The 21,741-nt window shown below is 36.3% G+C and overlaps 1 protein-coding gene across 5 annotated transcripts in view; it reads left to right on the forward strand.

The window, feature by feature from the left end:
• LOC121969984 (ribulose-1,5 bisphosphate carboxylase/oxygenase large subunit N-methyltransferase, chloroplastic-like) overlaps positions 1–21,430 on the forward strand; it is a 43,282-nt gene extending 21,852 nt beyond the window's left edge. For 2 of the 5 annotated variants that reach the window (XM_042520350.1, XM_042520352.1), the window contains 7 exons: positions 1,595–1,666; positions 3,261–3,341; positions 4,245–4,417; positions 4,901–5,003; positions 5,801–5,932; positions 20,625–20,747; positions 21,088–21,430. In XM_042520350.1, the coding sequence (XP_042376284.1) occupies positions 1,595–1,666; positions 3,261–3,341; positions 4,245–4,417; positions 4,901–5,003; positions 5,801–5,932; positions 20,625–20,747; positions 21,088–21,174 (771 nt within the window). In that variant the 3' untranslated portion in view covers positions 21,175–21,430. The remainder of the gene's footprint in view (positions 1–1,594; positions 1,667–3,260; positions 3,342–4,244; positions 4,418–4,900; positions 5,004–5,800; positions 5,933–20,624; positions 20,748–21,087) is intronic. The other 3 variants (XM_042520353.1, XM_042520354.1, XM_042520351.1) reach the window with 2 other exon arrangements.
• Positions 21,431–21,741: the final 311 nt, after the last annotated feature.

The raw sequence follows: 21,741 nt of genomic DNA on the forward strand, positions 1-21,741 counted from the left end.
TCAAGCGGGTTGGCATGCCTCGAACTACTTTTAAATGGGTTGATAAAATTTCAATCTAACTCGCTTAAATTGTTTGGCAAGGTGGGTTAACCCGATAGACCCAATCGAAATTGACGTCTTTATTTGCAAGGGATACTCATAACAGAGTATGTAAATTGAGGAAGATTCTTTATGGTCTAAAATAATTTCCTAGGACATGGTTTGGAAGATTTGCAAAAGTCATGAAGAAGTCTGGGTATAACCAAAGCCAAAGGAACCATACTTTCATCGTTAAGCACTTAACTACAGGGAAGGTGATGACTCTTCTAGTATACGTAGATGATATCATTGTAACCGGAAATGATGAAAAGGAAAAACATGGTCTAAAGGATAAATGATAGAGGAGTTTGAAATAAAGGAACTGGGCAAATTGAAGTACTTCCTTAGTATTGTGATAGTATACTTTACCAAAGGAATTTTTATTTCTCAGCAGATGTGATTGATCTGTTAGATGAAACAAGGAAGATTGAGTGTAAGTTGATTTCTAGTCCAGTGGATCTAAATCACAAGATAGGAGAAGCTAAGGAAGAACCAACTGTGGATAAAAGGATGTATCAAGGGTTGGTTGATAGGCTCATGTACCTTGCTCACACTCGTCCAGATATAGCATATGCTAAGTGTAATCAACCAATTCTTGCATGATCTAAGAGAATCTCACCTTCAAGCTACTTACCGAGTATTACATTACTTGAAAGACACTTCGGGAAAGGGAGTTTTGTTCCAGAAAAATGCGACGCTAGCTTTAGAAGCTTACATAGATACAAACTTTATAGGTTCTCTAGTGGATAGAAGATCAATTATAGGATATTGTACTTTCCTTGGTGGTAATCTAGTGACATGGATGAGTAAGAAGCAAAATGTGATATGGCAAGATCATCAGAATCAAAATTTAGGCCATTGCTCAAGAATTATGTAAACTACTTTGGTTGAAGATTATTCTAAATGATTTGAAAATCAAATGGGAATGCCCCCTCAAACTCTATTGCGATAATAAGTCAGTTATCAATATTGCTCATAGTCCTATCCAACATGATCAGATTAAGCATATTGAAATTGATAGACATTTCATCAAGGAAAAATTGGAAAAAAGATTAGTGTGTATATCATATGTCCCTTCAGAACTACAATTGGCTGATATGCTAGCAAAGGGACTGAACAGTCCTAGATTTCATGATCTCATGGTCAAGGTAGGAATGGAAAACATCTATTCCTCAGCTTGAGGAGCGTCGAACAGTTGTGAACAACTTGTATAGAATAAACAGCTGTGTCGAACAACGACGTTAGTTTGAACAAATATGAACAGTAATAACTGTGAGCACAGAGCAGGAAATCAAGGGACGTAGTTAGAAAGATATTAATTTCCTATGTATAGAATAACTAATTTCCTATTTGCAATTAGTTTCCTATTCTCTTTTCTATTGTAATTTTGTATATAATGGGTATTCCCATTCTGAATGTAACACCATTGAAGACATCAATTCTTTCCACAGCATCCACCTGCGAATTCTTCTCTTTAGAAGCCTGTGATCGAAGACATCTATTCTTGATTTAACAGGTTCGCTTGCCATCAATGGATGGAAAAGTTGCATTAGTCCCATGGGCTGACATGCTCAATCATAGTCCAGAGGTATCTTATTCCACAAAAATTATACATTTTTCTGTTCTAGCATTATATTGGATTTTCCATACGAGAGGGGTGGATTTATTGTCATAACTAATACAACCTATGTGTATGAATTTTAGTAAACAATAGCTAAATGGACTTATGAAACGCATGCCATCTATTATAAGTTGGCGAAGCATATCAAATTACAAAGACAAGCAATAATTTAGTTAGACCAAATTATGCTATCAAGATATTCAACCTTGAACAAAAAACAAGAGGAAAAAGATAGTTAAGCTTGATCCAAGATAAAAAAAAAACAAAAAAAAAGATAATCCAGCTTGAACAAAATAAAAATGATAGTTAAGCTAAACACGACATACAAGCATGCATGGTTTCAAATTTCATTGTGTTGGTCAACCTGGACAGAATGTATCATTTTGGTTGATACCAATTGAAATGTTGCAAACAAAATTTAAGCTTACACTAGCTAACATTACTGCTTTATCTCATGCCAGTTGATACCAATTATATACCATCCACATATGTCGATACAAACCTTTGATTTTACCTATATCAAATAGTCTGAACTTTGATGGTCGCAAAAATGGTTAAGTGAGCTATCAAGTATTCTCCTTTTTGCTTTTTCTTTCTCCTTTTTTTTACCTTTTCTCTTTCCATCAGCTAGAGATTGGTATTGTACTATTCCAGTTGATGAATAAAAGCACTATTACAATCGAAATATAAACTTTGCATACAAGATATTTAAGAACAATCAAACAAGAGAGACTGAAATTTATTTTAGCACATTCCAACCAGCCTACCTCCACTATCTAGGTTCCTTCAGATAGATAGCTCAATACCTCTACTCTAAGAACACCTCATGCTACTTAGACATCATTATACTGGATTGTCCTTTTGTGTCCTTCCTAAAAACATTCTAAAGTGTGTCTATTTTATTTTATTTTTTATCAAAAGGGCTTTCCTACTTAAATCTCTAACCACTTATCCTTGATGGGTCATTTCTTTTAAGGTCTCTAGTCCCTTTTCTAGCTCCCTTAACCTTTAAAGTGTTTAATGAATTAAGGATAAACTTCAAAATAAGAACTAAGAAAATTAGAGAAAATGGAAAACACACAAAGTAGTGAATAAGAGACGACAGATAGGAAGTGATACATAATTCCTCTTAGATTCTAAAGTAATTGATGCTCCTTTTAATCTATTGATTTAAGGATTAATTGATAAATATATCATGTACTTTTGAGTTTTAAATCTATCATATACCTTTAAAATTTAAAAAATTATCACATACTTTCTTAAATCTTAACAAATCCATTACACTAGTAATTTTTTATCCAAAAATTGTTAATTGAGAAACCCACATGCCAAATCAAAATAATAATACATCATCTACCACAGGGGATTTCACCACATCTAATGATTTTTTTTTTTCAATCATAAACTTGAGGCTAGCAACCAGAAAGTATTTTGATTTTGTTATTCATGTTATATTGAACATAATTTGATATGGGTCCCTTTGCTCCTTTTTCATATTACAAATTACATTGTTTGATAGAGCTTAATAGTTAGTTAACAGAAAAAATTACTAATGTTGCAGGTTGAAACTTTCTTGGACTATGACAAATCATCAAAAGGTATAGTTTTTATGGCTGACCAGTCATATCAACTAGGGGAGCAGGTAAATGATTTCCTTTAGAGGTATCTGTACCTGTATTGTTTTGGTACTAATGGAATCATTGTGGTCATGTAACTCTATGGCCAAATCTTTTGATAAAAACTGCAAATGTTAGTTATTAGCGATGATTGCTCTATTGCACCATTTTGAGGATCATGTTTTCTGCCATGACAAGATGAGGGATTAAACCAGCAGTAGTTTGGTCTAGTGATAAGAGAGCTAGACCTGAAGCACCTTCAGTTGGTGTGTGGGAGTTTTAATCCGGATAATGACACTATTAGGAGTTTAACCTTGTTGCTTACTCCCTAAATGGGAATAGTTTCACATCATCCATTTTTGTATAGAGACGCATTATGGTAAAGCCCAAAAAAAAATTGTGAGGAATTGAGCCTACCAAAGTATGCATTGGCACAACCAGAAAAAAGTCTCATGCACTGAGATACAATGTACAAGTTGATGTTACATAGCAAATAGTTTGCTAAAAATTTGTTGTTGGTGATTGAAGGCAATGAGTCTTCACTTCAACAAGGTGCACTATATCTAAGTGTGCTAAAGAACTAAATCAAATGTGAAAGGAAGTGCAAGATATTAGTATGCTTATTGTTCTAAGTCATCTTTTAGGTCTGAACTGACAGTGCTGCTTTTATAAATAGTTTTTCTCTCAGTACTTGGACTATAGTGACATACTCATTATTTTCAGCTTGTTTTGGACATGGAACTATTCTGTATTCATGATTGAAGATGTTAGCTATCTTTGATATTTAACACAACCATTTAATATCTGTAGCCCCAGCTTTTTTTTTTGCTTCAGAAGTTTGAACTCTTACTATGGGACACTAGACCATAAATTACATGAATAAACTGGAAACCAAAAAATATTGACTAATTACTAAAAATAATTCACAGGTTTTCATATCATATGGCAAGAAATCCAATGGAGAACTGTTGCTGTCTTATGGTTTTGTGCCCAAAGATGGTACAAATCCAAATGATTCAGTTGAGTTGTCACTGAGTTTAAAGAAATCAGACAAGTGCTACAAAGAGAAACTTGAAGCTCTAAGAAAATATGGCTTGCAAGTGTAAGTGCTTCTGACATCTGAAACCTGATGCAGAGTATATGTAAGCGATACAATTTAAATGTAAGCTGTACAATTTAATTGTAAGGTTTGTGATTTGATGACTTTGTAGAGTGCAAGTAACTTTTAGTTTGGATACCAAACTATATTAGCTAATAAGTAATAACCTTTCTTTAGTTCCAAAATTATCATGTCATACCAAGAAAGTAAGGGTTTGTTATATGATTAACATGATAAGAATAAAATTGTGGAAATAAATTGCTTGGAGGAAACTAAAACAGAATGCATCTTTCATATTACAAGGAATTATATCAATTCATCTTTCTCCTGTTTAATAAATCTGTATTTATTTTTTTTACTGAAAGAAAGTTATGGAAGTGGAGAGAAACATGTTTGATTCTAAATCATGACTCACTGGACTTGAAAATTCTATTTTTACGCCCTTGGTCTGTGTGAAAACTAATTAATATGATCTTCTCTGAACAGGCCTCAAAGGTTCCCATTGCAAATTACTGGTTGGCCAGTGGAGATGATGGCATATTCCTATCTTGTTGTCAGCCCACCAAATATGAGACAATACTTTGAAGAGGTTGAACATTTCTTCCTTATATTAATAATGCCTTTAATAATTTAATGTGCTCCTAGCTTGATTAGAGCTCATATTTGACGATGTACTTTCAGAAAATATTTATTAACCTATGATTCATACTGGGAGCTATTGTGTCCAGTCAAAACTAGAATGCACGCGAATACCTATTTATGTGATGGCTGCAAGCAACCATCACCGGCAGTATAAGATATGATGGAAAATATAATTATATATATTCTGCTAGATATATGGATGAAACATTGCATTGACCATTTTGAGAAACAGGTTGCTTGTAGTGTTAGCTCCATGGACTCCTAGGAAGGAGGTTCTTTAATTAAAACATTTAGGAATAATTTATTAAGCTAATTGAAGATATACAATGCTGCACCATCATAGAAATGGTTTGGATACTACCAACATACACTGAAAGTTGAGCTTAAGGTTTCTACCTGGAAATTTTTTTAGTGGTATGTAAAAACAATATTTAATCTGCAGTATACGATGAAACATAGTTTTGATGATTATGATAAGGTAATTTGAAAGTTATATTGCTCTCCAGGAAGTTATCAAAAGTTGCTGTACATATCAGTTTCAGTATGTGACAATATCTGCCATTCTTTTTTCTACATTAAAAAATGCAAAAAAAAAAAAGAAACACAACTTAGTCATCACATCAACTCTGTTCCCAAATAGACCAATTAGATACACAAAGACAAAACAGAACGTTTTTCCCCTTCCCTGTTTGCTATTTTTATATCTTCCTGCCGAAAATTTCTATCTTGTACGTGAAATTGTAGATGGCTGCTGCTGCATCCAGTAGAGCTGCATCTGAGACAGGAAGAAAGTACCCAGAATTGGAAGAGCAAGCCCTTCAGTACCTTTTGGATTGCTGTGAATCAAGCATATCAAAGTACTCCAAATTTCTACAGGTAATAGATCACTTTTTCATCAATTTCATATTCCTGTGCTCCTTAAAAAATCTATTAAATTTAGCATATACCTTAAGTAATAACTTTTTGTGCATCTCAAAACTTTGGTTGCAGCTCATCTCTAACATTTGCACCGAGTCAAGTGGGGTCGTTATATGTGGAGTAGAAACGAGCACGTGTTATTCAAATTGAGAGTTTGACAGTTATGGCAATAAATTTTTTTAGGTCCACATCTGGAGATAATTCTACTAGTATGGATAACTTGGTTCAGTGAGATTGAGCAAGTTACTAGAAACTAGGCTACAGAGTTCTGTAAATAGTATAAAGTAATGGCATGGTTAGAGGAGACCTTTGACAATTATTTGGAAATTCTAGTTTGTAAAGTGTAGCAGGAGAAGAACAGGATAAAAGGTTGTCTATTGATCAAATCATATTGATCACTGTAGAGTTACTATGGTCAGAGTTAGGTGAATTTAAATGGTTTCAAGAAGGGTAAAATAAAGTTGCAATACAAAATAAGCATATGAGTAAACCCACGACTAAATAGATAGGAAATACAACATTTTTTAAGGATGTTGAGTTTGGGGGGAGAGATAAGGATAAGTAATTTACACTTGAAGAGGAATTTATTCAAATTCAAGAGAAATTTATTCAAATTCCTACCATTGCATTTAATAATGTTAAACAAATCCACAATTTCAAGACAATAATGAACTCCCTATATAGAATGAGGAAATTACTCCTAGAGAACAAACTCAACACCCTTAAACTCAAGAATAAATCTCATTAAGTAGATCCACGAGAAAAAGGAGAAATGCTATTCCAGATGATTTCATAATATTTCTCGAAGAACATGAGGATGGTATTGAACTAGTGGAGGATGCCCCTATCAACTTCCATTAGGCCATACAAAGTTCGAATTCTCAAAGGTGGTTTGATTCCATAAATGAAAGAAATTAAGTTGATGTATGATAATAACGTTTGGGATCTTGTTTCATTGGTTGCAAATGAATATTTATTCATATGGTAATATAGAGAGATATAAGGCTTGTCTTATTGCAAAAGGCTTAACTCAAAGAGAAGATATTGATTATAAGGAGACTTTCTATCTAGTTCAATGAAGGACTCCTTTAGAACTATTATGATACTTTTACATTTTAATCTTGAATTACATTAGAAGATGTAAAAACTGTTGCTCAATAGCAACATTAATGAAATAATTTGTATGGTGCAACTAGAAAATTCTATGTCTGAAGATGGAAAGAAAATGATTTGCAAACTTAAGAAATTCATCTATGGATTCAAATAAGCTTCTCGTTAATGGTATTACAAATTTCATCAAGTAGTAACTTCTTTTGATTTTAAGGTAAATATGGTGGATGATCGTGTATACCATAAGTTTAGTGGTAGTTGTATGTCGATGACATATTGTTTGCTAGCAATGATAAGGTTCTGATATATGAAACAAAGAAATTTCTATTAAAGAAATTTGAGATGAAAGATCTTGAAGATGCCCCTCTTTTATATTAGAAATTTAGATATATCGGGATAGTTCTCAAGGTACACATGGGCTATCACAAAAGAGTTATGTCGATAAGGTACTTGAGAGATTCGATATGCAAAACAACAAACCAGAACACACCTCTCCTTTTTAGTCTCAAACAATGTCTGAAAAATGACCTTGAAGCTAAAGAAATAAAAAAAAATTCCATATGCTTCGGCAATTGGTAGTCTAATGTTTGGGTAGATATGTGAGTAAATGGATCATTGGATAACATCCCAAAGGGTTATTTGGTATTTACAAAAAACAAAAGACTTCATGCTCATGTATAAGAAATCAGACCAGTTGGAGATCCTTGATTATTTAGATTCTAATTTTGTGGGATGCCAAGATAGTATGAGATTCATATCAAACTATTAATTATTACTTGTTGGATGGGATGTATCTTGGAGAAACTAGTAGCTTCGGTAGGATCGATGCGCCCGGGGGTGGAGTGAATAACGCTCGTAGCTTTTTCACATTTTCGGAAAACACAGAATAAATGCAACGGAAATGAAAGAACAATACTAATACTATTGGTTTTACTTCGTTCGGAGCATGTGACGACTCCTACTCCAAAGCCCGCGATCAACGATCGTTTTCAGTGGGCAATTCACTAATAATATGGAGAATTACAACGACAAGTACAAGTACAGTGGAATTATAGATTAAGTGCTATAAGTGAAAATTATATCGGTGACTTAGAGAGTTGGAGTTGCGAGTTTTTGGTCGTCGGAGCAGCGTTACAACTTCATAGACTTGTATTTGGAGCAGCGCAAGAGAAATGTCAATAGAATTGATGTTTTAAGTAGTTGGTCGAACCGTCTTTTTATAGCCAAGTTGAACCTAATCTGATCCACTGATCTCGGGATCACTGTTTGCCTCGACATTGATCAGTCGACTGATCCTCCCTGATCGGTCGACTGATCCTTCTGAATCAGCCCAGCTTCCTGTCCAGATGTTGCCACTTCGGATATGCCTTCGTTCGGTCGACTGATCCAGTCGTTCGGTCGACCAAACCTTCGATGCTCCCCAACTTATCTGGTTCGATCAACCAGGTTCGATCAATTCGCTGTTTATCTACCGTTTGATCGACTAAACTCGAGGTTCGGTCGATTGATCCCTTGGTCGAAACTTCACCGTGAACTGATTTGATCTCTTCTAGGGTTCGGTTGATTGATTTGGACGTTCGGTCAACCGAATAAGGCAAAATTCTAACCTACAAATTGTTAAGTCTTTCTGCAACATAGAGTTAGAATAATAAGCAAAATATAGTATTTTGACAGTCTTTGGACTGTTCGGTTCTGACTTTTGGATTTCCTAGAAATCCTAGATCGAACTGACATTTACTGTTTCCTCTTCGGGGAATGCATCCTCGCCTATTCCTCTCAGGATAATTTACCTTTCACAAGACTTTCACCTAGTGTCCTCGAACCTAGGATTTTACCCGACATCCTCAACCTACCAAGTCTTTGCCCAATCGACCAGGACTTTGTTAACCACAGCTAAGACTTTCCACCTGCTTAGTCTCAACTAGGACTTTGCTTTACCTAAGATCACTTAGGACTTTTTTCTACTTGTTAGAACAACAATAACCATTAACTTAGAACTATCAAAACTCAGGTTCGATCATCTAGTGCTTTTGTACCAACAATCTCTCCCTTTTTTATTATAGCAACACAGTTCAAGTTAAGTTAAACAAATAGATAACATGTAAGAACAAGTGAGAATTTAATTTAAAAGGAATTTTTTCACCGTAAGATAATTGTCTAAGTATTGAAACAGAACTTGGAAGAAATTCTTAAGTTTAAGAAACTTGAAACTCCTCCTGAAATATAACACTTTTTTGAAGAAAAATAAATACTTAGCTTTTTCAAAAAAAAAAACTTAGCTAAATGTTTAGTTTTGAAAAGAATTTTTTTAACACAAAAAGCAACTTAGCTTTTCTTTTTTCCTTAAAAAAAACTTAACTAAATGCTTAACTTTGAAAAATACTTAGCTTTAGTTATACATTTTTCTAAAATAAAACTAGGTAAATGCTTAGCTTTTAGAATACTTGTCTTGCGAAAATACTTAGCTTTAGTTATACTTTTGAAATGTCAATTTTGAAAAAATATAACTTTTCCTTAAAAAAAACTTAGGTAAATGCTTAGCTTTGAGAGTACTTGTCTTGCGAAAATACTTAACTTTAGTTTTATTTTTGAAATGTCAATTTTGAAAAATATAACTTTGCTTTTTGAACATTCTTAATTACATAACTTCTTACTAACTTAACTTCTTTTACTCCTTTGATATATATCAAAAAAAAGGTTCTAAGTAGAGAGAGAAAGCTGTTAACTAGCACTTAAATTTGAAAAACTTTTTTTTAATCTATTTCAAAAAATTTTGACTTGTTAACTATTCTAAAAAAAATACTTAGCTTAAAAAGAGTTTCTTTGCTAAATACTTATTTTTAAACAGAGTTTTTTGAAAAATATTTAACTAATTACTTAGTTTTTAAAAGAGTTTTCTTTAAAAAATACTTAGCATATCCTTTTAAAAAAAATATATTTTTTTTGAAGATACTAAGCCTAACTCCTTTTACTCTCCCTTGATTAATATCAAAAAAAAAACTTTTCAATTAAGTGTTTGTTAAAAAGAGAAACCCACATTTTAGACACCACGGAGTTATTGTTTTATATAGAGGAGAATATACAGTATAATTACAATAATACCCATAGTTATGTTACAATATTCCAACACTCCCCCTCAAGCCGGAGAATATAGATCATATGCACCAAGCTTGTTTCATATGTAGTCAATTTGGGACCTCTCAGTGACTTAGTGAATATATCTGCTAGTTGATCATGTGAGTTGACAAAACTAGTAGATATTTCTCCCGATATGACCTTCTCTCTAACAAAGTGACAGTCAACTTCAATATGCTTTGTCCTCTCATGAAAAACTGGGTTCGAGGCAATATGCATGGCGGCCTGGTTGTCACATATAAGTGACATTTGTGTATCCTCCCCAAACCTGAGTTCCATGAAACAACCTTTTAGCCATATAAGCTCTTGACTAGTTATGGCCATAGCTCGATACTTTGCCTCTGCACTGGATCTTGCCATAACATTCTGCTTTTTGTTTTTCCAAGAAACAATGTTACTTCCGACAAATATACAAAACCCAGAAGTGGACCTTCTATCAGTGGGAGATCCTGCTCAATCTTTATCAGAGTATCCTACGACTCAAGTATGTCCTTTGTCTGCATACAAAAGACCATTTCCTGGTGCGCCTCTGATATATTGAATTATGCGAGTCACAACATCTCAATGTTCTTTGCATGGAGAATTGAGAAACTAACTTACTACACTTATCGCAAATGAGATATCCGGACGAAGGTAACTTAGTTTCCCTACTAATCACCTGTACCGTTCAGGATCTGGAAGATGCTTCCCCTGACTTGGCATGAGCTTGTCTTTGAGTTATCAACTGTCTTTGAGTTTAACATTCTTGTTTCTTCTAAAATATTCATTGCATACTTCCTTTGAGATATGACGATCCCCTGTTTAGACTGTGCTACTTCTATCCCCAAGAAGTATTTGAATTTGCCGAGATCCTTTGTTTGGAAATGTTTGAAAAGATGTTTTATCTGTGAAATCCCAAGATGATCACTACCTGATGACAATATCATCAACATAAACCACTACGTAGATGTAACCAGTAGATGAGTGACGATAAAAGACAGAATGATCAGCGTCACTCCGAGTCATGTCAAACTGTTGAATTACAGTACTAAATCTACCGAACCATGCTCTGAGTGATTGTTTGAGGCCTTATAAGACTCCTCCCGAGCAACAAAACACGGAGGTTGCTCCATGTAGAATTCCTCGAGCAGATCACCATGTAAGAATGCATTTTTGATGTCCAACTGATAAAGAGGCCAATGGTGAATCGTAGCAATTGATAGGAATAGGCATATAGAAGACATCTTGGCAATAGGAGAAAAAGTATCCCCGTAATTCAATTCAAAGATCTGAGTATAGCCTTTAGCGACGAAACGAGCCTTAAGTTTGTCAACCATACCATCTGGACCAACCTTTACCGTATACCCCCATCGACAACCAACAACTGACTTCCCAGGCGGTAGAGGAACGAGGCCCCAAGTCCCACTACTTTGTAAAGCACAAATTTCATCGAGAATAGCTTGTTTCCATCTTGGATGGGCAAAGACATCACCTGCAGTCTTTGGAAGAGAAACAGACGACAAGGAAGAAAGACAAGAATAATAGGAAGGAGAAAGACGATGATAACTCAAAGAAACATAGTGAGGAGAAGGATTACGAATGGAACGCATACCCTTTTGAAGTGCAATGGGAATATCAGAGTCAGGAGATGGGACCGGAGGAAACGACGAAGGACTTGGCGCCAAAGATGTGCCCACGACAGTGTCAGTGCTGGCCGGTGGCAAAGCAGGACGAGGATGACACTGATAAACCTGCAAAGGAGGAGACGAGGTTGGGGATGATAAAGGCGCTACCGGAGGACAAAAGATAGTCACTGGTACATGTGGAGAGGGAGAAACCTCGGACTGGGAAACGGGAGGCCAAAAAAATGAAACCGAATCAAAGAATGTGACATCAGCAGAGATGAAGTACCGACGAAGAGTAGGGGAATAACACTTATACCTTTTCTGAGACCGTGGGGTACCCAAGGAAAATACACTTATGAGACCGGGGAGAGATTTTATCAATGTCAGGATCAAGATCATGAGCAAAACATATAGAACCAAAGACCTGAGGTGGTAAAGGATGAAGAGGATGATGAGGGTAGAGGATATGATGAGGTATTTTACCCTGGAGAGTGGAGGAAGACATGCGATTGATGAGATAACACGCAGTAAGTACGACATCATCCCAAAACTTATGAGAAACATGAGAATGGAGAAGAGTCCGGGTGGTCTCAAGGAAATGACGATTCTTGCGTTCTGTAATCCCATTCTGTTGAGGGGTATGAGGGCAAGATGTGCGATGTAGTACACCATGAGATGCCAAGAAGGAACGAAACTGAGTAGAAAGATACTTGCGTGCATTATCACTTTGAAAAGTTCGAAGAGAAATACCAAACTGAGTTTTGATTTCATGAAAAAAAGATTGAAAAATAGAAAATAATTCTGAACGTTCCTTCATCAGATATAATCATGTACAACGGGAAAAATCGTCTATAAAAGTAACAAAATATCGTGATCCCAATGTAGAAGAAACACAACTCAGACCCCAAACATCATAATGAACCAAAGCAAAGGGGGTCGTAGCTCGACTCACAGTCCAAGGAAAAAAAGAACTACGAACATGTTTACCTAACTGACACGACTCACAAGACAAAGACTCTAACTGAGAAAGACTAGGATGCAATTGTTTTAACTTATCAAAATCTGGATGTCCCAACTAAGCATGAATAAGAAGTGGAGATGCCGCCGCCAAACCAACAAGAGAGGGTTGTTGAAGCCGATAAAGGCCATGAGACTCACATCCGAAGCCAATCATCCTCCCCGTACTCTGGTTCTGTATGGAAATAAACGTTTTAGTAAAAGAAATGACACAATCAAGAGACCAAGTAAGTTGACTTATTGACAATAAATTAAAGGGAGCTCCGGGAACATAAAGAACATTATGAATGGAAAGAGACAGAGAAGGATGAACAATACCAATACCCTTGGACTGAGTTTGGGAACCATTGGTCATGGTGACAATTGGTAAATAACCAGAAGTAGTGAGAGAAGAAAATAGGGATTTATTACCAGTGATATGATTAGTGGCTCCAGAATCAAGAACTCAAGGACCTGAAGAGCGAGATATGCCAGCAAAGGAATTGCTAGCGTGTGCAATAGTAGCAGTGGAATCATAAGCCTGACGATCCTCAAACCATTTCAGAAAGTCATTATAGGAAGGTGATGGTGTCGGATCCGGTGTTAACTGTGAAGTGGAAGCTGAAGAAGCAACAGAATTCTGAACGATATGAGCAGCGCAGGGAGGTCGACCATGCAGACCCCAACACTTATCAATTGTGTGGCCTGGGCAGTGGCAATGATCACACCAAGGATGCCCTTTGCCACCCTTGCGAGGCGGAGGTCTGTTGTTGTGTCCAGAGACCAAAGCTGACGAGTTAATAGGAATGGAAGGACGCATCGTCAAGATCTTGGTCGGGACACGGAGGAGAGTCGCCCATGTATTGTCCATGGTAGCTTCTGTGGGACTGCCCAGGACCTGATCACGAACATGAGAATAATCTGTGGGCAGACCATATAAAGTCAAGGACATAAAAAATTTCTTCTGATTTTCAAGCTCTTCAACAGGACTGGCTGCAGGTGGTAGCAGCTCATTGAAGTCATAAAGAAGGCTATAGACCGAACCCAAGTAAGTTGACATTGAATATTTAATTTGATAGGCACTGAGGATGGTTATGAGATTTTTACAAACTTGATAGAGTCACCGAGAGGTGTTTGTAAAAAGTTGTTGAGCCTGTGTCCAAATAACTTTGCAGGTTTTGTGAGTACGAAAGACATTCCTAAAAGATGGATGGATGGAGGTGGCTCGGATAATACAACACAACTGAGCGTCAATCTTCTTCCATAGAGGACGATCGACGACCTGAACATCTTCTTTAGTTTGAGTGAGATATGTCTCATAACCTTGCCCAACAAGCCAAAGCTCAATGTGAGATGCCCAAGAGACGTAATTTTTACCATCGGTGCAGTGATGTGGTTAGTAAAGTTTGAGGTATCTGGCTTTAGGACGCCGGATGTAGCCATTGATTAGTTTGGAAAGAACTGTGAAGAAAGGCTCCTGACTGCTAGAGAAAACAGTGTTGGAGAAGACGAGGGTCGTGGTTGCACCCGAGTCTCCGACGAACAGGATGTGGCTGAGGAAGCAGGAGAAGTTAGTGGTGTACTCCTGATTCGACAGTTGGAACAACCTCACGGGCGAGCAACTACGGAAGGTGGCGTGAGGGTTGGTGTCACTGATCCTCGGTGACGGCGGCTGCAGAATAGCGATGGCGTGTCTGCATGCGAAGAACATCGGAGGAGAAGGCGTAACCCTTCTCGGGGGAGAAAGGAAGAAGTGGTGCGGGAGGCGCTTTTCCGTGCCCTTGCAGAAAATCCGCGATGCTGCGTTTTCCTGGTTGTAAGAGACGCCTTGGTTGTACTTCTCGGTGAGTTGGGCAGTGGTGGGGAGGACGGTGTTGACCACTTGCGGGACAAGGGGCTCACCAGAGAAGACGCGGATGATATGCTCCGTTGGAACAAGGGGATGAAAATTAGGGTTTTGGCGAACGACACTGTGCGTGCGCGAGAGAGGAACGATGGCGCAAAAAATTAGGGTTTTGGCTCTGCTATCATGTTAAAAAGAGAAAACCGTGTCTTAGATACCATGGAGTTATTATCTTATATAGAGGAGAATATACAACATAATTACAATAATACCCCTAATTATGTTATTATAATATTCCAACAGTGCTTTAAGTTTGAGGGTACAGTTAAAGTGAATAATTATTATCCTAGAGTCTAAGCATGGAAAGATCAAAGTAAGAAGAGTTTTTATAAAAAAATATTAAAAATGATCATCAACTTTTCTTAGAAGAAATGTCTAATCTTTGGCTACTACCTATTTACCATAAGGTAGTAGGTTCATTTGGTTAGTCAAGTTAAGTTTGATTAGATGTAATTTTAGTTAGATTTAATTTTGTTTAATTTTAGTTAAGTTTGATTAGATTTACTTTTAGTTAGATTTAATTTGGTTTAATTTTAGTTAAGTTTGATTAGATTTACTTTTTGTTACGTTTGATTAGATTTAATTTTAGTTAGATTTAATCTGGGTTAATTTGATTAGGTTTAATTTTAGTTAAGTTGGATTGAGTTTAATTTTAGTTAAGTTTAATTTTAGTTAAGTTTGATTAGGTTTAAATTTTAATTTTAATTAACTAATTTTCATTTTGAAGGGGAGCGTTGGTGCAACGGTAAAGTTGTTGCTTTGTGACCAAAAGGTCATGGGTTGAATTATGGAAACAACCTCTTGCAAAAAGTAGGTTAAGGCTGCGTATGATGGATCCTTTCTTGGGACCCCACATAGCGGGAGCTTCGTGCACTGGGCTGTCCTTTTTAATTTTCATTTTAAACCTAAATCCATCTCACCCTTTTTCTAGATTGTCAATCATGAAATCTTATAAGTTTTGTGAGATGGTTTAATTTTATCTTCAATTTAGATAAAAATCTAAGGATTGATTTATATTTGAGTTAGACTAAGGTTTAATTGTTAGTTAATTAAACATCCATTTCGATAATTGATTTCCAGACTGTGGCGAGGCACTAGACCTTGGGTATTTGAGCTACAACCACTTCTAGACAAAGCCTTTTAAAGAAATTGTATATTTAATTTTCTTTCTGAGAATCCTTGGTTTAACTAATCAAGTGTCGATCAAGCCTAAATCCTTATCTATACATCCTAATCTAAGCATGAATAAAGAAACCAGTAAATCAAGCACTACACAATTTTATTTGATAAAAATGATCTTTCTATTGGCTCCCCCTAGATTATAGTCTCGATAAGGTCTATCAAGATAGTGAATTTGATCCTTAGGGATCCAATATTGATTAAGTCTAACTTGATTAATCAGGTTATACTTAGGGACCCATGCTTGGACCAATTTTCTATTGGTTCGATTAACTAAGGACAAGTAAGATCCGAGTTCGGATCGATTGCAGACGACTTTTTGTTTTTAAGAATTAGATCAAGGTTATTGGAACTCAAGGTAAACTGTTCCAATGTTTATTTTAGTTCCTTGACTTGACTTTTTCAGATTGAAATTTTCTAACTAAGTTGTTGGATTTGAGTTGAAGTTTCAGCTTGAACAAGCTCGGTTAAGGGACTTAGGTTAGTCACTTTCTTAAGGGTTGTTACCTCCTTTAGGAGTGACTTCACCCAGATGTTGGATTTGGCTAGTTTACATATCAGATAATTTATCAAGTTATGTAACTTATCTACTTAAGGAGAACTTACAGTGTATTTTGACCCTTCGAAAACGGATACGAATCCGTGGCTTCTCTTGGACTCGACTTCCGATTTGCTCTCGGTTTTGAACTCGACGACTTGTTCTCAAGCTAGAAGCGCGAGGAAGCTTGTCCGTTCGAGATCTTCGTCGGAGTATTCTGATGACGATTCATCCCACGTTGCTTGTAGCGCCTTCTTCTTCCATTGCTTCTTCGTTTCCTTTTGGTTTGGACAGTTCGCCTTGATATGTCCTTTCTTGTTGCAATCATAGCAGGTGACTTCAGACTTGGTTTTCGTGTTCAGGTTTTGACTTGAGTGTTTCATCTTTGATTGAAACACCTTCTTGACCTTGCGTTTTGTGAAACCCTTCTTCTTGTACAGTTTTCGTACCAGGTTCATTAGCTCGGCGGTGATTTCATCGTCGTCTTTTTAGTCCAATTCGCCTTCGGACTCGAGTTCGGTCATATGCTTAGTTTTTAGTTCCCAAGTTTTGCTTGTACCTGTAACCAAAGCAATACTTTTCTTGACCAACAGTGTATTAGTCTGTTCGTGAAGTTCGAATTCGGAAAACAACTAGTCTAATCTAATTAGCGAAAGATTCTTGAAACTTTATAAGCATCTACCATGGATGCCTAGAAAGTGTTCCTTGGAAAGACATTTAACGTGTACCTGATGACGTCGCAGTTTCCATTTTTTGTCCGATAACGTGAAGACCGTTCATAAGATCTTGGATGCGAGCGTATAACTAACTCGTCAATTAACCTTCCTGCATTTTTATATTATATAATTTGTTTAAGATTAAGTCTCGTTTAGATACCTTTGTGTCGGAAGTCCCTTAGTATAGTTCAATCAGTTTTCCCCATAACTCTTTTGCGCTTGAGAATGGGCCGACTCGGTTCAACTCTTCTTTGGTCAGACTGCATTAGAGAATTGCATGACCTTTGCATCTGCCTCGATTTTCTTTCTTGTTGGTGCGCCCCACTTATCGTAGGAGATGAGTACTCAATCTTTGTTGGGAAATGTGAATTTGGTTTGGATTATGATCCACATTTCCACTTGGGTCTTGAGATGGTTCTCTATTCGGTCCTTCCAATAATCGAAGTTCTTGCCGGAGAAAAGAGGCGGGCGAGTTTATGGGCCATTGATAAAAAACCTCGCACATGGAAAAAAAAAATAACGAATGTCCCAAGACAAGGTCTTGGATTAACTCGAGTGGTGTTGCATCAACTTTGAGAAACAATAAACTTGATTGAGAAAAATTATTGGAAGGGATGCTAGCACCGATTCCGATTGACTCTGAAAAACTCAAAAAATACCACGAAAAAGTGCTTGCACGGTGGTTTCATTGATTCAAAGCGGCCCTGCTCTGATAGTAATTGTATGATCGATGCGCTAGTGGGGGGGGGGGGGAATAACGCTCGTGATTTTTTTTACATTTTTGGAAAACACAGAATAAACGCAGCGGAAATGAAAGGACAATACTAACATTGTGATTTTACTTGGTTTGGAGCTGTGATGACTCCTACTCCAAGACCTGCGATCAGCGATCACTTTCTGTGGGCAATTCACTAATAATACGAAGAATTACAACGACAAGTACAATGAAATTATAGATTAAGTGCTATAAGTGAAAATTATACCGACGACTTAGAGAGTTGGAATTGCGAGCTTCCAATCGTCGGAGCAGCGTTACGACTTCGTAGACTTGTCTTTGGAGTAGCATGCAAGAGAGAGATCATTAGAGTTGATGTTTTAAGCAGCTGGTTGATCCCTCTTTTTATAGCCAAGTTGAATATGATCTGATCACTATTTGACTTGACATTGATCGGTCGACCGATCCTCCTTGATCGGTCAACTAATTCTTCTGAATCAGCCCAGCTTCCTATCCAGATGCTGCTGCTGCTTCGAATCGGTCGACTGATCCAGCCGTTCGGTCGACCAAACCTTCGATGCTCCTGGCTTATCTGGTCCGATTAACTCGATTCGATCAACTTGCTGTTTATCCACCATTCGGTCAACTGAAGCCGAGGTTCGGTCGACCGACCCTTGGTCGAAACTTCACCGTGAGCTAAACTGATCTCTGGAGTTTGGTCGATTGATCCGAACGTTCGGTCGACTGAACAAGGCAAAATCCTAACTTGCAAATTGTTAGTCTTCTTGTAACATAGAGTTAGAATAATAAGCAAAACATAGTATTTTGATAGTTTCTGAACTGTTCGGTTATGACTTTCGGATTTCTCGGAAACCCTAGGTTGAATCGACGCCTTCCCTCTTCGGGGAATGCATCCTCACCTCAAGAGAATTTGCTTTTTGCCAAATTGGTCCTTAGACCATTTGGACTTTTGCTCAGCATCATAGACCTCAGGACTTTTACCTAGTGTCCTCAACCATAGGATTTTGCTTGACGTCCTTGACCTGTCAATTCTTTGCCCAATCATACGGACCAGGACTTCGTTGCCTAACCACATTTAGGACATTCCACCTGCCTAGCCTCAACTAGGATTTCTCTTTGCCTAAATTTACTTAGGACTTTCCTGCATATTTAGTTCAACTTGTTAGAACAACAATAACCCTTAATTTAGAATTCTTTGCCATCATCAAAACTTAGGTTCGATCGTCTGATGCTCCCTGCACCAACTTCTTCCACCATGCCAGAATTCATAGCATTTTATAAGGCATCCAATCATGAAATATGGATGCAGAATTTTGTCACGGGCTGCAAATTATGGATGACATTGGAAAACCATTAAAGATATTTTGTGACAAGAAATCAGCAGTTATCTAATAACAATAGGAGCTTGTTAAAATTGAATAACATTAGCATCAAATTCCTTATTGTAAAGAAAGGGTACAGAATGACCAAGTGGTTATAGAACAAATTGGAACAAACTCAATGATTGCAAATCCGCTCACTAAAGGTTTAACACCCATGGTCTCTCATGAACAATTGCTCGCATGGGTGTTATGCTTCTTCAGGATATTTAGTTTTATCAAGAGTTTGTACATTAAAATGCTTAATTATTAAAGGTATACCTTCATTATTTGATTTCGAATTTTGGTCAAGGAAATAAAGTTTTTGGTTACCTCACTAAAGTTTAAGGGAGGACTAGCTAAAAATAGATATGTTTAGATAGAAATTACATGTAATTTCTATACTACACGTTCATATTAGATCTATGTTCAATTATATTGATATTTGTGAGCATTGAAGGTTCAATTGTGATTATTGCAACAAAGACTGCCTTCATCCAATATTGACATGATTAATGGATTAGACTGTACCACATACTAATTCAAGATAGCAAAATTTTGAGTGCTCTTTAGAATGAACACATTTCTAATATAAGATATGTAGTCCAAGCGGGAGATTGTTGGAAAAATAATCTTGTCGGCTAACATATTTAATTAAATATGTTTATAAATGACTATTTTAAAAGTGCAACCCAATTAAGTGATCTAATTAAGTTATGGTGGCAACTTAATTAGATCATAGCATTAAATTTGAATATGAATTTTATTTTGTGTAGATGTCTATTTTCTTATTTACTAATTTATGATGGGTTAAATTAGAAATAAGGAAAATTTATAACTCTTCAGTTATAAATAAGGGTTGAGGTCCTTTGTCCATAAGTATCCCTAATTTTAGTGACATCCCGTCATCATAAAATTCTTAAAGGGTGCATATTGATTTAGAAGATTGAAATAAGTTTAAACATCTGTCATTAGGGAGGTTTGATTGATATATTATTGTTTATTATGCTGATATGATATGGAGGATCTGAATTTAGATTTCTGTTTTGAATTTAGAATTATTTTCTGACAATAGGGCTATTACATGGTATAGATAGGATTCATAACATAACCTTAAACTTTAAACGTCTAATGTACCATAACACCATTCACTTGATAGCTATAACGCTAAGTCACAATGATGAATCGGCGCAAATAAATTCATCGGTTACCTATAATGATCTTATTTTTATTTGGAATTCTAGCCATAACTTGCCAATGATATTTTGATTCTTAGATGAATTTACAAATCAATGAAGTATATTTATAAATGGGTATTTTCTTATTGTGAAAAGGATTTTGGAGCTTGCATCTGATATATTTCATGTATTTCTAGGATGGTGATACACTGAATTCAGGTCAATTAAGTGCCAAGCAAGCAGATCGAAAGTCTCTTCTGAAAAAGCTGGCAACAGATCTATGCACCAGTGAGCAAAGGATACTATTCCGTGCACAATACGTAAATTATATAAACATTCTTTTGCATCATTGTTGGAGCTATGTATTTTATGATTTCGTTAGCATTCTTGGCCAATTTCAGATCCAAGTAGTAGGAGCATGATGTCTTTCATCCTAGATATTTTCTACCTGAGGCATAGGGTTAGGTTCATGCTGATCTCCTGCTATATAGCTTAAAAATTGTTGATGGTATTAGGAAACATACAGAAAATATATGCTACAGCCCGTTGCATCGTTCTTATAATTTGCAATAATGACATTCAGCAGAAATCTGAGGGTTAAATAGCACTCCTCACTAAATCGGCTTTTCTGTTTTCATTTTTGCTTGATATGGACTACAGATACTAAGGAGGAGGTTGCAGGACATGAGGAACGGAGAACTAAGAGCCTTAACAATATTAAATGGGTTCAGAAAACTTTTCAAATAAGGATAGTGGAGATCGTGTGACATCCCGGATCCTGTCAATGATATGATGTTGGAGCTATTTTCATACTTTTGTTGCTAAATATATGTGATCCGTCAGTGGAGGATAACAATTCTACTGTTGCTAGTAACTCAGTTTGTTGCTGTCATTTTGTAATGACGGAAACAGATGATCGAAACAACAGTGATTAATAAGTTCTGTTCTTTTGAACCGCCGTGGAGGCCATTTTAAGCTAAAAACTCCGAATCATTAGGTGTCATCTTATTTATGCATGCATCGTTATTGTGTGTGATTTGGAGCAAACTGAAGATGCATTTCTTGTTTCTCCCATGATCTATCTACATCTCAACCGTTGAATTAGTTTTTATTTTTAAAAATAGGAAACTTTTGATTTCTCCTTTCACTTTAACGTATGAATTTTATCTGAAGGAGAAAATTCAAACATAGCAAAACATGAATAACCTTGGTTTTCAACGCTATGGTAATTCAAGGCGTTGTCATCTCTAGAGTTAAAGCAAATGTGTATCCTTTGTATTAGTAGATGAGGGAGAAGATATTTAGATGATATTT

The sequence above is a fragment of the Zingiber officinale genome, chromosome 4A (assembly GCF_018446385.1).
Source record: "Zingiber officinale cultivar Zhangliang chromosome 4A, Zo_v1.1, whole genome shotgun sequence".
NCBI classification, from domain to species: Eukaryota; Viridiplantae; Streptophyta; class Magnoliopsida; order Zingiberales; family Zingiberaceae; genus Zingiber; species Zingiber officinale.